Below are 14210 nucleotides of genomic sequence, written 5' to 3'. Positions count from 1 at the left end.
GGGTCTAGTTCTTCGTCCAGAATAAGCTCTTGAGTGAAGACTGTTCCCAAATAGCTTCTCATAGCCTCTGCTTTTTCTGATCATCCTCTATCATTTCAGATCCACTTTCTTCGTTAATTAGGCTGGAAACCCAATGCTGCATCCTTGTTCTGTAATTTATGCACGAGAATAGTCTCCTGGTTGCAGATTGTACCAACTGCATTTCATATATTTTCTGAGCTTCCTGGAATTTAATTATACACTTATTTCCTACGGATCTCTAGCGTTCCATAGTATTTACTGTGCCAAGGCTAATGGAAACGTTCCAAAATTTCTTTTGTCTTAGTAAACGAATATATCGGCCCATCCAGGGATGGCCATTCTTCGTTTTTGGTACTGTTCAGGGTATATATGGTTGGGTTACCCGATTGTATAACTGTCAGAAATGAGTCCATGCCTTTTCTACTGATGCACAGAGTCAATAATCCAGTTTTCAGCCGATGCTGCAGAGTTTACCGCCTCCAAGTCTGTCTTCCATATGTTAGGACGGGCCGGCGCAACTGTTTGACAGGCCATCTCAGCCATGAACTGCATGATCACTTCTCCCTAGAGGTGGGAGGAAAGTCATTTGACTGACATCATCACCGTGTGTGAAGACCAAGTCCAAAAGAGACGAGGCGCTTCGTAATTGATGTATGGTGGGATCTCTAATGTGCTGTAATAAAGCTAGTGCAATTGTGGTTTTTAGTAATTTCCAATCAAGTGACGTTGTCGATGACCTTACTTCTAAGTTTATCCAGTTTATGTATGGTGCATTAAAGTCTCCTACTACAGGCTTTTACCCCTATTACACCAGAACTTAAGTTTGCTTAGGAGAAAATCATTTACACATTCTGGACTATGGCATACTACAACTAGTTCAATGTCTAGCCATCTACGTTTCAGCCTGCGACGCACCAGTTCACATGTCCCTGAATCATGTGCTACTGTAATGTAAACTTCTAACTCTTGCTTTTTGTGTTAATTGCTTACTAGATCTTTGTTAGTGTAATCTAGATTGGATAAAGCATTTTTTGAGCAGTATTGCATTGGGGCATGTTGATTGGCTAAGTAATAGCCAACCAATCCTAGCAGATACTTGGAGAAGACTCTAAAAGCTTCTTGTGTAAAACTACAAATATACTAACGCTTTTTATATAATGCTTCCTACTTCTATTCAGCCTTGTTTATTTGGAATATAATCACGTTCCTGTTCAACCGTGTTCTGATTTGGGACTTGTCAAGTGAAGTAGTGTCCGAAGAATATTAAGCAATAAGTAACTAGGTCGTAATAATCGAGATCTTGATAATTTTATAGGGAATCCACCTAATCCAAATTTTCAGGTACGCACGACTTACATTATAAGCTAGATATTCACTTGAGTTTTGTTCAAAAGCTTAACATCTTTATTGTTGTTACGGGAGAATCTCTCTTTAAAATGTTCAGTCCTTGACTAGTTTATGTTAGTTCATCATAAAGTAGTCGTTTTAAAATCCTTGTTTTTTCCCTTTGTTAGTCTAAAGAGAAGATGATGCGAGGCGATAGACGTGGATGTGTAAAGTTGAAAAATGCTCAAGTTGGGATTGATGATGAGGATGATAGTACATTCACCATTACTGTTGACCACAAAACATTTCACTTCCAAGGTAACCATATTAATTTATTCTCCGTCTTCGTTACGCTTTTTTGTTTGAAATTTCAAAATGCTCTGTGCAAAAGTGCCCAACTGATTGTTCTGTGGACATTGTGTTTGACCCGTACCAGATGGTCAGTCAGTCAGTCACAACGTAGAACTTCGTACGTACGTACATCAATTCGAGTTGCCATACCACATTAGCACAGAGATGCAGTTTTCGATTTAAATCCCATAGTGGTAGAAGTAGTAAGAGTATAAGCATTATATGAAAGATTGGGGTTTGAAGATGTTATTGAAGGAGTATAACTCAGTGAAACAAATTTGTAAAGAGAAAAAGGATAAGGACATGAAGAATTCAGAAGGTTAGAATTTGGTAGAACACAAAGAGTGAATGCTCCTTCGCCATTGCAAACAATTTTAAGCCATGTCATTCAAGGTCTCTAACCATCGATTGCTATAGATAAGAAACGGTATAAACATCCAGGAACCTGAAAAACCAAAATATTAGTCAATGGTTGATAGGGGTTTTTGAGGGGATATATATGTGATAGTTTTTCTCAGTACAGTATGGGAATTGGAAGTAGATAACAACACTATCTGATTCGGAGGTGAATTTTACAACCTACATACTTTGACCATGAAAGCGTCTCCTCGTACACTTATGCTACCATGTTATGCAACCATGTTATCATGTTTTTTTTTATTAGCCTCTACTTACCGTTAAAACTTAAAGATGATCATTTAAAATGGGGGACTATAAGCACTAAGCTACGTCATGATCATTATTTACTATGAAAGCTTGGAATAGATCATTCTTAATAAAGACAATTGTTATCATTATGATATACCCATGCCATACAAAATTATCGTTATGTATTGTAAAAGCTTTATACCCATTACTTTCGGCCCAACTAGGTAGGGTTTATTCCTGACCTCAAGCTTTCTTTTAGTTGTTTTTCTCTGGACCTGTCCCAGAAGCGCCGTATTGTTCTTGGGATAAGCGGACATGATATTGATACGGAAGGGGGTTGTAAGATTTGATGACAATAAGCGTATTTTCATTTGTTAGAACGAATAAATGAACTGCCGATCGGTAAATAAGCAATAACACTGGGCGACTGAGTGCTGAAGTTATAATATGATTTTGCATCCCCAAGTGGCGTTCAGCATGACTGTCCACTATCTCTATTTTTGTTCAAGTTCGTCACAGACCTACTGCTGTTTTAATTTATGGCTGCGAAACGTTGCCATTAAAAGTAGATAATACCCGTAAGTTACTAGTATTTGATCGCAGATGTCTTGAAAATATTGCTCTCATCTTTTGGAATTACCGGGTAAGTATTAGTGAGGTTAGACGCAGGGTATTAGGGAATGATTGTAAATCAGTTGATGAGGCCATGAGTCTCCATCGACTGAGATGGTTGGACAACGTGTTATACATTCCCAACCACCGGTTACCACGACGCGCAATGCTGATTAGTGTTGGAGATGGTTGGACGAATGTTAGGGGCGGCCAAACCAAAACGTGGCATCAGTCCTTGAAGTCACTAACTCCTGGTTTGAGCCATGTTGGTAGATGAAGACTACTTGGTTAGTGTCCGCGTGACTATCGTAACCAATGGTTGGAGACTGGGTTACATGGCTGAGAATCTATCACAATGACGTAGGTGTATACACTCTTTGTCTCCCCTTAAACTATGAGGTTAAAATTGCTTCATATCTTTTTTTCTTCCTGTATTATATCCTTATATGAAATCTTTCTTTTATATATTACTACCGTTGAAGTAACTACGTCTAAATTTGGTGTTCCTCTTGTTGTGATGATGAGTTATGTCAGCTTGGACCGATGCATATATGTGCCTGATCGTACGTTGTAGCTGACTGACTGATCAATATGAATGTTGATTTACAGTATTGGCTACAGTCAAACACTTCCCTTTATTTAGTGTCACGCTCTTTCTTTTATTATTCATTGTCACTTGAAGGACTTGACCCCAGAGTGCGTGGTGATTAGTATTGCTTTGTTGTAGAAGGGATGAGTAAAAACTCTAGACCTAAGTTTTAATACCCTTAACTAATAAAATGAAATACTGATAACGTCTAGTTGTTCATCTCTAAATAAAAGTACAACTCGAAACTAAGGATTTATATGACTGTCATGATAAGATATTCGCTTTCTAAGCTTGTATATTTATTGATAGGGGAAAATGTGGGTGTAAAGTTTTCATACAATTTGCAAACTTCTATTCGTGGATTATAACGCATTGTTACTCTAGTGAAAGTTAAACAGTAAAGACTGTAAACTTTGCTGCTTAACTAAATCAGTGCTCATTTTACTAGTTTCCAAAATCTATTCCTATCATCTTTATCCAGTTATCCTAAAGATCGATTTTTTCTTCTTCAGCTCGTAACTCAGATGAACGTCAAAAATGGCTAGACGCTTTACAAGAGGCTAGGGATTTACATACACAGAATTATGCTCTTCTTAATCAGGTTAGTGATCTCTCTCTCGTCATATAAACTGAAAAAAGCAACTTGTTAAACAGCAATATTAATGTCAATGTTTTCTAATATTTTGTATCCAACATAGGTTGTTACTAGTAGAAATATTGTTTTACTCAAAAGTGGCCTCATTGGCAATATGTAGTGAGATAGGAATCTTGACATAATGGACAAAACCTATTCTCTGTTTAGTACTGTTGTAAAGTATTTTTACTTTTGGCGAGCTAGTTTTTGAAACATAACTAGTAGGCTTATACTGTTTGGATAAAATGTATAACTTAGTGATTCTTACTGAGTGCTGAATTTTTTTCTGGAAAAGCTTATATATTCTGAAGGTTTTGGAATTCATTTTTTCCGAACTGTTGTCTATTGAACATGTTACTGGTTTTAAGACTAAATACTCAGCTAATTCGTTGACTAAGTGACATGACCATCAATCATAGTGAATGTATTACTCATTATTTCTTCGTCTAACTTTTCCAGAAAATAATACGTCTTCAAGCGTGAAGAATTTCCATGTCAAACTGTTATTTAGGATTTTACGGAATTACAGGTTTATTAAACTATGAATGTTCTGATCTAATTCTCCTCCTCCATTTTTGCTTAAGTTCACACAGTTGGAAAAACAGTAAGTTGAATACGAACAGTTAATTAGTCGGTACTAAGTTCAAAGCTCAGTGGCAACATTAACACCAATACAAGTGCATTTACTTCGGTTTTTGTCAGAATTTGGACAGTGTCGCAAAAATCGGACGACGGGTAAATAGAAGACATTAGATATTAAAACATTTTATTAAGGATCGCATTGAATGAAACAAAATACTTCAAGCGTTTTTTTGATGAGTGGTGTTCAAACTGCAGGAGAATGATCAGACTGAAGTAAATTTAACTGACATTTTCTGAATACAACACTAAATCCATCGCGAAGCTACTAACTGTCACCCTTAAACCATTAAACTGACTGCATATCTTCTTGATGCTGAGTTGCCTAAGACAGATGTTATGTTTTCATGTTGTCATGTATCTTAGATATGTTCATTACTTAACACAAATTTATTGTTACTTAAAGCCGATTATGTATTGATTTCGAGTTCATGAGAAATTTATTTGACAACTTTAACATTATTAACGTTTTAATCCCAATATGTATTGTTCATCTTTACAACTTGTTTCGCAGCCTGTATGACTCACTTTATACATAATGTTAGTTTTCAGCAACTAGTAATCATTTTGTACAACGTTTTATTTCATAAATATTTTGTAACTACATGTAAGTTATTACAATGTTCTCTGCTGACATCAAAATTTCTCTGAACATGGGATTTTTTATTACCTTCATTCTCCTTCAATGATCAATGTCACTCGATTTATATCATATTGAACATAATCATTTTTACTTTTTGATAGCTATTTTATAAAGCATTTATTTGTTCATTTTTACAGACCAACCGTTTACTGGAACATCCTTGCTGCCTTTCTGAATTTGACCGTCGTATCGTAGAGGCAGATGCTTTTTTACAAATTCTTATAGATCAACATGAGGTATATTTAGGAAACTATTCTTAATTTTCATGTTTTATTTGTTTATCGAGTCCATTTTCTGTAGTCCTATGTAATCGTTAACATTTCAACCGTTTTAATCAGTTGAGCGTGACCAGAAAATTATAACTTATTCGATAAGCTGGGCTTCTAGGTGTTTATTTCAATGGATAGAACGAGACACACACAACCGTACGATGGGAACAGCATAAACACAGTGTTTCAATATGTTAGGGATGCTAGATCCCCAGCAATCACTTGGTAAACGTCTTGGTTTTGTAATTTTTATTTTAGAAATCTGAATTTCTCGTTTTCGAATCAAAAGCGTCCATTTTTACCTTCAGATTATATTTCACACGTGGAAGGACCCTAAATGTCAGTGGTTCGTTGCATCTTTTAATACGCTATTTTGTGACGTTTCTCAAGGACCTTTTTATACTGTGTATATATATGCTTGAGTTGTGTGCTTGATTTGTTCGTGCTTCTGGCTGCCTGTGGAATATACCTTTCCCTCATCTAAACCTGGTCTTCTCCCTCTAATTAGCAGGTCTTGAACGCATCGGAATAGTTAGCTTGTCTTTTCGTTGTGTTGCTGATTCTTCGTTCCGTTAACCTATTTAGGTGATCTCGTAATCTCTTCAGACATAGCACAATATTTATACAATTTCCTTTTTCCTTGTTTTGTAATCCATCATCGTTGTTACTTTAGTTTCTTCTATTCTCTCTTTCTACTAATCTTGTTTGATACATCCCTTATTTCTTTAAGAATATCAAATCAGTGAGATACAATCAGTAATCTTTGCTTCATCTCGTAAGCAAAATTGAGATAATCCTTTAAGTTTGAAATGATGTACAGAGAATCAAAGTTCACCAAACTAAATAATCTACCCATATGACACACTTCGAATAATTGTGTGCTACTCTAAAACAGAATAATTATTTAGTGAATGTTTAGACTGTTATAAAAAAGTATGTTTCAGTAAGGGCTACAGACCACGTTCCAAAAGAATCAGTTGTTGTTCGTGTGCATGAGCACTAAATTGGCTCAGTTGAAGCTATTACAGGTCCTTAATTATTGATAACATAACTCTTAGCCCCCAAATGCCCTGGTACTGCCGAGAGTGGGGAGAGTCCGCTCTCCCTCTCGAAGTGCTCTCACATGGCCAGCGAATATATAGCCTCTGCCAGGGAAGTCCTACTCACTGCCTTCTCGTGGCGCGGGTGTTGTTTACGAAATTGAGAGGACGGAAAGCGAATGTCCGGCACTTTAACCGGGTTGGTGGATAAGGCGAGTCCACCTAGAGGAGTTAGAAAACCCTGATTCCAAACCAATGGTGCACATGGGCTCCAGTATCCTGAGGGAACAAATGGCGTACGAATCAATCGTTGATCACCGGCTACCATGGGACTGCATCTCCTCACGATGCTCCACTGCCTTGTGGATCAGATCTTTCGGTCAAAGGCTCCGGGTGTGGGCCCCTAAGAAAACCACCTGCTTCAGTTTGGGCACCTGGGCAGTATCACAGCCCTCAAGCAAATCGAATGAGATTTGTATGGCGCATATGTATCTGGTGCTTCCTTGTACCAATATTTATGTGTTTAAATAATAATAATAACAACGACATATTGTTTGGATACATACTTTTAAAACAGAGCACTATGTTTACTAGATCGACAGTATCGAAATTGTGATATTTATAATTAATTTCTAGCGCTTGTGATGTATTCACACTATTGTCAACGTAAAGTTGTACCTAATTGTTTGAAATGCTCCACTTTTAACCAAAAGGGCCAGAATTGCGAGCCATGTAGTGTAATTAGGCCTCACACATTGAGCATGGCTTGGAGGTTAATATATGAATCTGTTCATCATTTCTATATATCAGTACAGCATATTTTGAGCAGCATGATTCTGCAGACCCAAACGTTTTTCTCAGAATCTCAAAAAAGCCTATACAACGACTTGAAGCTGTATATCAGGCTAGTATGTATTGAACTATCAAGATACTCGTATGTTTTTTACGCTGCTCAAGTTTATTTGGTTCTTCATATCGTTCATCAGTTTTTTTCAAACTGAGAAGTAGTCGCTTCGCTAACCTGTATACCGATCTCCTCACTTGACTTCCATCTGATTAGTGTTTTTTTATTCTATCTGTTATAATTGTGTTTTTGCTATATAAACGACCCAGCTATTCCTATTGCTTAGTATTCTTATACGATGGCACTCGACAAGACCCCAAAATCAGAACACGTTGAACAGGAATGAAATTGTATTCAAAATAATAATAATAAGTGAACAGCAAGCAGCAATCAATAGTTTAAATATCGTTCATATATTTATAGTATAAGCATAAGAATAAGAAGCTTATAGATTTTTCTGCAATAATATGCCCGGGCTGATCGGTTTAAAATTAACCAATCAGCGCGCAGCAACACCATCATGCATAAAACATGCTTAATCCAATCTATATCCCACTAACACCTCCCCCTTGAGCAGATTCGTAGGATCTGGTGTTAGGGTCCAACTGCAACCGCTTTACTGGTTTGCGCTTCCGGTTAGTCCATCTTCTAGGTAATAAGGACGTTGTATCATCCTTCGTTTGCACCTTGACTGTCCTGTCTGTTTCAGGTGTTTTGATCTCAAAGGTGTCTAGCAGAACATCAAGAGGTAATCTATGCTGCGTTTCGTTGTTGGAGATCGAGGTTGATTTCAGTTGGTTAGCATGACGCACCCAAACTTCTGAACCAACTGACACCTCATAAACCACATTCCCTTTCTTTCTCACGATCCGACCAGCTGTCCACGTAGGATGTTTACCACGATAGTCCATAGCAAGTACTTTTTGACTCACCGTGAACAATCTTCTTTGTGCCCCATGGTGTCGATTGAACTGCTTCTCCATCTGTAAGTTTCGTTGGGGTTCACGAGCTGGCGTCGGACGGACGACATCGAAATGTGTCCTTATTTTTCTGCCAAGTAACGCTTCCGCTGGAGAGACCCCATTTGTTGTTTGAGGGTTCGGTGTAGAACGGTAGATAAACAGGAACCTCTCTAAGATCTCGTCGGTGGTACCCTCCCCTCTTGATTTTTTTAGGGCGTTTTTGAACGTACCAACAAAGCGTTCCACCTGACCATTCGATTGCGGATGGAATGGAGGTGTTCTGATGTGCCTGATTCTGTTCTGCTGACAAAATTCTGAAAAGATAGATGATGTAAATTATGTGCCGTTGTCGCTGACTACTTGTTCTGGTACCCCGAAACGACTGAATAATTGACGTAGCTTTTTGACTGTGCAGCTTGCAGTTGGATGCTCCATGATGAAGATTTCCGGCCACTTGCTGTATGCGTCCACTACCAGAAGGTAAGTTTGTCCATGGAATGGACCAGCGAAGTCTAAATGTATACGCTGCCACAGTGACTGTGGTATCGGCCATGATTGCAACTCTGCTTTTTGTGGTGCTTTTGCTGCCAATGCACATTTTGTACACGAACGGGATAGCTGCTCGAGTTGGGTATCTAATTGTGGCCAGTATACATAACTTCGTGCTAGGGCTTTCATGCGGTTTATTCCAGGATGCCCTGCATGCAGCTGTTCGAGGACTGCCGGTTGCAACTTTTTTGGGATTATAACACGTTCAGCAAACATGAGACAATCGTCGATGATTGAAAGAGATAATCTGCGCTGATAAAACTGCTGAAGCTCTGTTGAACTGATCTTCGAGGGCCACCCTTCTAGGTGGAACTTTCTGACTTCTTGTAGAACAGGGTCTCGAAGAGTCTCTTTTCTGACTTCATCTGACGACACTGGAGTGTTTCGAATTGCCGCTGCTACTACGCTCCGTATTTCTGGATCAACTGATATCAAGGCAATGATCATGTCCTCCGGTCCAGGATGCTGAACTCCAATAAGTCGTGAGAGGGCATCGGCTTGACCGATAGTATTGGTTGACTGATACCTTATGTTAAAGTCGTAGCTCAAAAGCATTATTGCCCAGCGCTGTAGTCTGTTAGCTGTGTAAACAGGAATCCCTTTCTTGGAACCGAATATTGCAATCAGTGGTTTGTGGTCTGTTAACAGAGTGAACTTACGGCCGTAAAGCATTTTATGAAATCTTTTGACAGCAAAAATGATTGCCAGAGCTTCCTTTTCGATTTGACTGTAGTTGCGTTCGGCTGGGGTAAGTGATCTGGCAGCATGGGCGATTGTCTTCTCTGTTTTGTCTGGAAACACGTGTGATATAACTGCTCCAACTCCGTGACTAGATGCATCAGATGCGACAACAATTTCCAAGCTGGGATCGAAGTGTGTCAAGAGAAGCTTTGAGCTGAGCATTGACTTGACTTTGTCAAAGGATGCTTGACATTCTGCTGACCACTGCTAAGGTTTATCTTTCGATAGTAATTCATTCAGAGGGCCTCTCACTCGATGCATTTCAGGCAAAAATGTGCTGTAGTGACTAACTAATCCCAAGAATGATCTTAATGAAGGGACGTCAGTTGGTACGGGCATTTTCTGAATGGCTTCTATATTGACAGGGTCTGGTCGTCGGCCGTTCTTATCTAGGATGAAACCAAGGTATTTGATCGAATGCATGAAGAAGATACACTTTTCTTCACGTAGTTGAAAACCATACTCCAACACTCGGTTGAGAACTTGGTGTAGACGATCGGAAAGTTCACTGTTAGTGGAACCCATAGCTATGATGTCATCTAGATAAGCTGCTGCACCCGGTATGCCAGTTAGCATTGTATCCATTATTTGCTGAAAGATGGCAGGTGCGGTCTTGATGCCGAATGGTAGGCGGGTGTATTGAAATAACCCTCGATGAGTGTTGATAGTCAGAAGCTCTCTACTATCGTCATCTACCTCTACTTGCAGATAGGCATCCGAAAAGTCTATTTTCGCGAAACATGTACCACCATTTAGTTTAGCAAACAGGTCTTCAGGAACAGGTAGTGGATATTAATATTCATCCAATGCAGCATTTAAACCCGTTGAGAAATCAGCACATATGCGGATAGTTCCATTGGGCTTTCTAATCACTACAATCGGCGCGGCCCATGCAGAGTAATTAACCGGTTGGATAACACCAGCTTGCTGCAAACGATTAAGTTCCTGATCGACTAATTCAAGAGCAGCATATGGCACAGGACGTCTCGGGCGAAAAATCGGTTTGGCATCTGCTTTCAGGGGTAAATGAACTTTCACTTTAGTGCAGTGACCAAGGCTATTCTGGAAGACCGGCGAATTTTCTCTTCAGATTTTCTAGAACTTTTTCACCTGTCTTTTTTGCATATGAAGTGGTGTCTGATGATGGACACGATACGTTACACACGCTGTCGATGGGTATATCCATTAATCCAAGCTTTTCTAACATATCTAGACCAAGTAGATCAAGGTTCGGTCGTTCTGTTAGATAACATACCCCTTTACAGTTATTTCCATTGAAGGAAAATTCACACTGTAATTCACCAACTAGTTTCAGTACACCTCCAGATGCGTTTTTAGCCGTTTTCTTGGATGGCTTCATTGGCGGTTTTCCCAGCAAGTTATAAGTCTCTCTAGACACTAGAGTAATATCGGATGCTGTGTCAATTTGAAGACGAACCGCTATACCATTATTCTGGATCGTAACATACTTTCTCCGAATGTCATAGTCTGTTTGAAAGGCTGCTACCAGAGAAAGTGATTTAGATTCGGCTGACTTTATGTGTCGAGGACGTTTTGTGCTTCTGCTTAGGCTGGGACGTACTATTTTGAGGACAAATGACCTTCCTTATGCCCACGTTTGTTACACATCTGACATTTATGTTTCTCGAATGGGCAGAATCGTACATAATGCCAATCACCACATAACCAACATGCAATCGTTGGTTTGCTACCACTTGTTTTCGGTTTCTGAACTTTTAACCTCGTAATAGCATTGACACTACTGCAGGTTAAATTAGGATTTACCTGTTTAATCAACTGATGTTCTGTAGCCGCTTACACTCATCTGTTAATGTTCTGAGTGTGATGTTAGAATCTTGATCCAAACGAGTTAGAAGTCTGGTTCTAATCTCAGCATCTTGTGGTGACTGGAGAGCTTTGATGAATATAAGGCATTTAAATTGATCTTCTGTCAACGAGCGTAACTTGAACTTTTCACATTCTCTGTTGACGATGTCTGCTAGAACACCATATTCATCGGCTTCTCGTTTCACCAAATTAAGACACTGGTAGCGAATACTAAACAATGAGGAAGATTCACCGAATATTTCTGACAGCTGAGATACTGTCTCCTCGAAACTGAGCTCTCGAGGTAACTTTGGTAATATATGATCAGCATAGCGTGCATGTTCATGACTTCCCAACTTGCGCATCAACAGTCGAGTCTTCCATGCGTCGTCTTGATTACAGAACTCTATTCTAAATGTGTCTTCCCAACTCTTGAACCATGTGAGAAATGTATTGCCACATTCGGGGTCATAATAGAATTCTGGGATGCTGCTGGCAACTGCATCACAAGAAGAAGTAATTGTAGTAGCATGTGAACTCGAGTAGTGTATGTTAAGCTGTTGCGTCAGAGTTTCTAACAGGCGCATTTGTGCGTCAAGTTGTGCTTGCTGTTGCTGTAGTATTCGGCTGAGCTGGTCATCTGATATAGGCATTTTGAATGAATTTTCCTTTTTCCCCTTCGCCACTGTTATAATTGTGTTTTTGCTATATAAACGACCCAGCTATTCCTATTGCTTAGTATTCTTATACGATGGCACTCGACAAGACCCCAAAATCAGAACACGTTGAACAGGAATGAAATTGTATTCAAAATAATAATAATAAGTGAACAGCAAGCAGCAATCAGCAATCAATAGTTTAAATATCGTTCATATATTTATAGTATAAGCATAAGAAGCTTATAGATTTTTCTGCAATAATATGCCCGGGCTGATCGGTTTAAAATTAACCAATCAGCGCGCAGCAACACCATCATGCATAAAACATGCTTAATCCAATCTATATCCCACTAACACTATCCAACAAGACAATTTGTTATTTGATTGGGAAGAAGTTACATAATGAATCGTTTAAGATGAATAACAATGGAGTTAAATTAATCGTAAACATTTATTTTAATTGTTTCTCGTTTTGTTAGTTATGTTCTTCAACCTATATTTGAAGTAGAAACTGAGTACTAATTTTAACTGTATTAGAGTTGAATTATATGCTTATCGTCCTATTACATCCTAATCAGCTTGCTAGTTATGGTATAATGGTTAAACGGATTCAGATTCCGATAGATGTTAGATTTTAGTTTCGGTCTTCCTTCCATACTAGTCTTTTCTTCGTAACTGCTTAGTATCACTAGGTCTAGTCCATTGCTTATATCTACCTTGTTACATGTAATGTAGTTTTCTATAATCATATAATCTAGGTTTTATTTTGAAACAAATTTAATATTATTTTCATGAAATTACATGTTGTTAAAATGGCATGAATATTTGTGAGCCTTCGAGGAATAACTGATTGTGTTACAGCGATCCACTCAGAACTGTAGTCTATTTTTATTGTGAAAACAAAAGTATGATTGTAACGTATTTTTCTCAACTGTTTAACAGCACTTGAGTATAAAATAAGGTAGACTGCGTTATGGACATTGGAATAAACCGACATATATCAAAGCATTAAGAATGGTGATGACGTATGTTAAATTACATATTGAATTTAACAAATTTTTGTGATCCATTATTTTTTTACAACGTTTCACACTGATAGTTTAGATCATATGAATTGAACCAGGTGATACTTCGTCTCGTAAATGCTATATTAGTTGTTGTAAATACGAGCTTTGTTAAAGATAAACAATGTTCGCAAATATTTCCCATACATTTAGTTTGCAATTTTTTGATAAATATTCAAAGCAGTGTAGTCGTGTTCATGCCTGGTGACGCTTGATACATAGACTACGCTCGTGAGAAAATTGTTTACCTGCATATCATTTGTAACGTACCAATCCGGCTAAATTGATCACCTACCAAGCTATTCCTTCTGTATTTTCTCATACCCAAAAGTTTTATCCTGCATCTATTTACCGTTACTTAGTCTTGTCTTTGTTTTTACAAAGTCTAGCAGCTTAAACAATTACTGTGTGGTGCAAATTTTTCCATCATGTTTGCCTTTGTGTAGCTTTCTTTTGCTCAAATCTTTGTCTTTGTTTAAAACATGTGGTGAACAGTATAAATGGTTGGTTAGGTTAATGATTTTTTTGGTCGATCTTGAAGCCTAAGTTGTATGGTTTAAAATTAATTTGGCAAGCTGCCGTGAACTTATAGAATTTGGGTATTATGGCATTTCTGTCTTTTCTCTGCAGTTATGTTAAAGTGCAACTGATTAGTTATTCAATCAGCCTAATTGTTGGTATATATATATATATATATATATATATAAAGTTTGCAATTGACTATAGATATTTACCCAACTTTTCTTTGTAAAGTTTTTCAAAAGTCAACTTAAGGTGTGTAATTACATTTAT

General features: G+C 38.1%; 1 protein-coding gene across 1 annotated transcript in view; it reads left to right on the top strand.

The window, feature by feature from the left end:
- Positions 1 to 14210, top strand: part of Smp_179720 (putative oxysterol-binding protein) — a gene marked incomplete at both ends in the record, with an annotated part of 30470 nt that overhangs the window by 1771 nt on the left and 14489 nt on the right. The window contains 3 exons of the mRNA XM_018789224.1: positions 1536 to 1665; positions 4060 to 4148; positions 5601 to 5699. Coding sequence (XP_018654689.1) covers positions 1536 to 1665; positions 4060 to 4148; positions 5601 to 5699 — 318 coding nt within the window. The remainder of the gene's footprint in view (positions 1 to 1535; positions 1666 to 4059; positions 4149 to 5600; positions 5700 to 14210) is intronic.

Source organism: Schistosoma mansoni, chromosome W, assembly GCF_000237925.1.
Source record: "Schistosoma mansoni strain Puerto Rico chromosome W, complete genome".
NCBI lineage: Eukaryota > Metazoa > Platyhelminthes > Trematoda > Strigeidida > Schistosomatidae > Schistosoma > Schistosoma mansoni.
The sequence above is the reverse complement of the archived record's forward strand: the minus strand, read 5'-3'. Positions and strand labels throughout refer to the sequence as shown.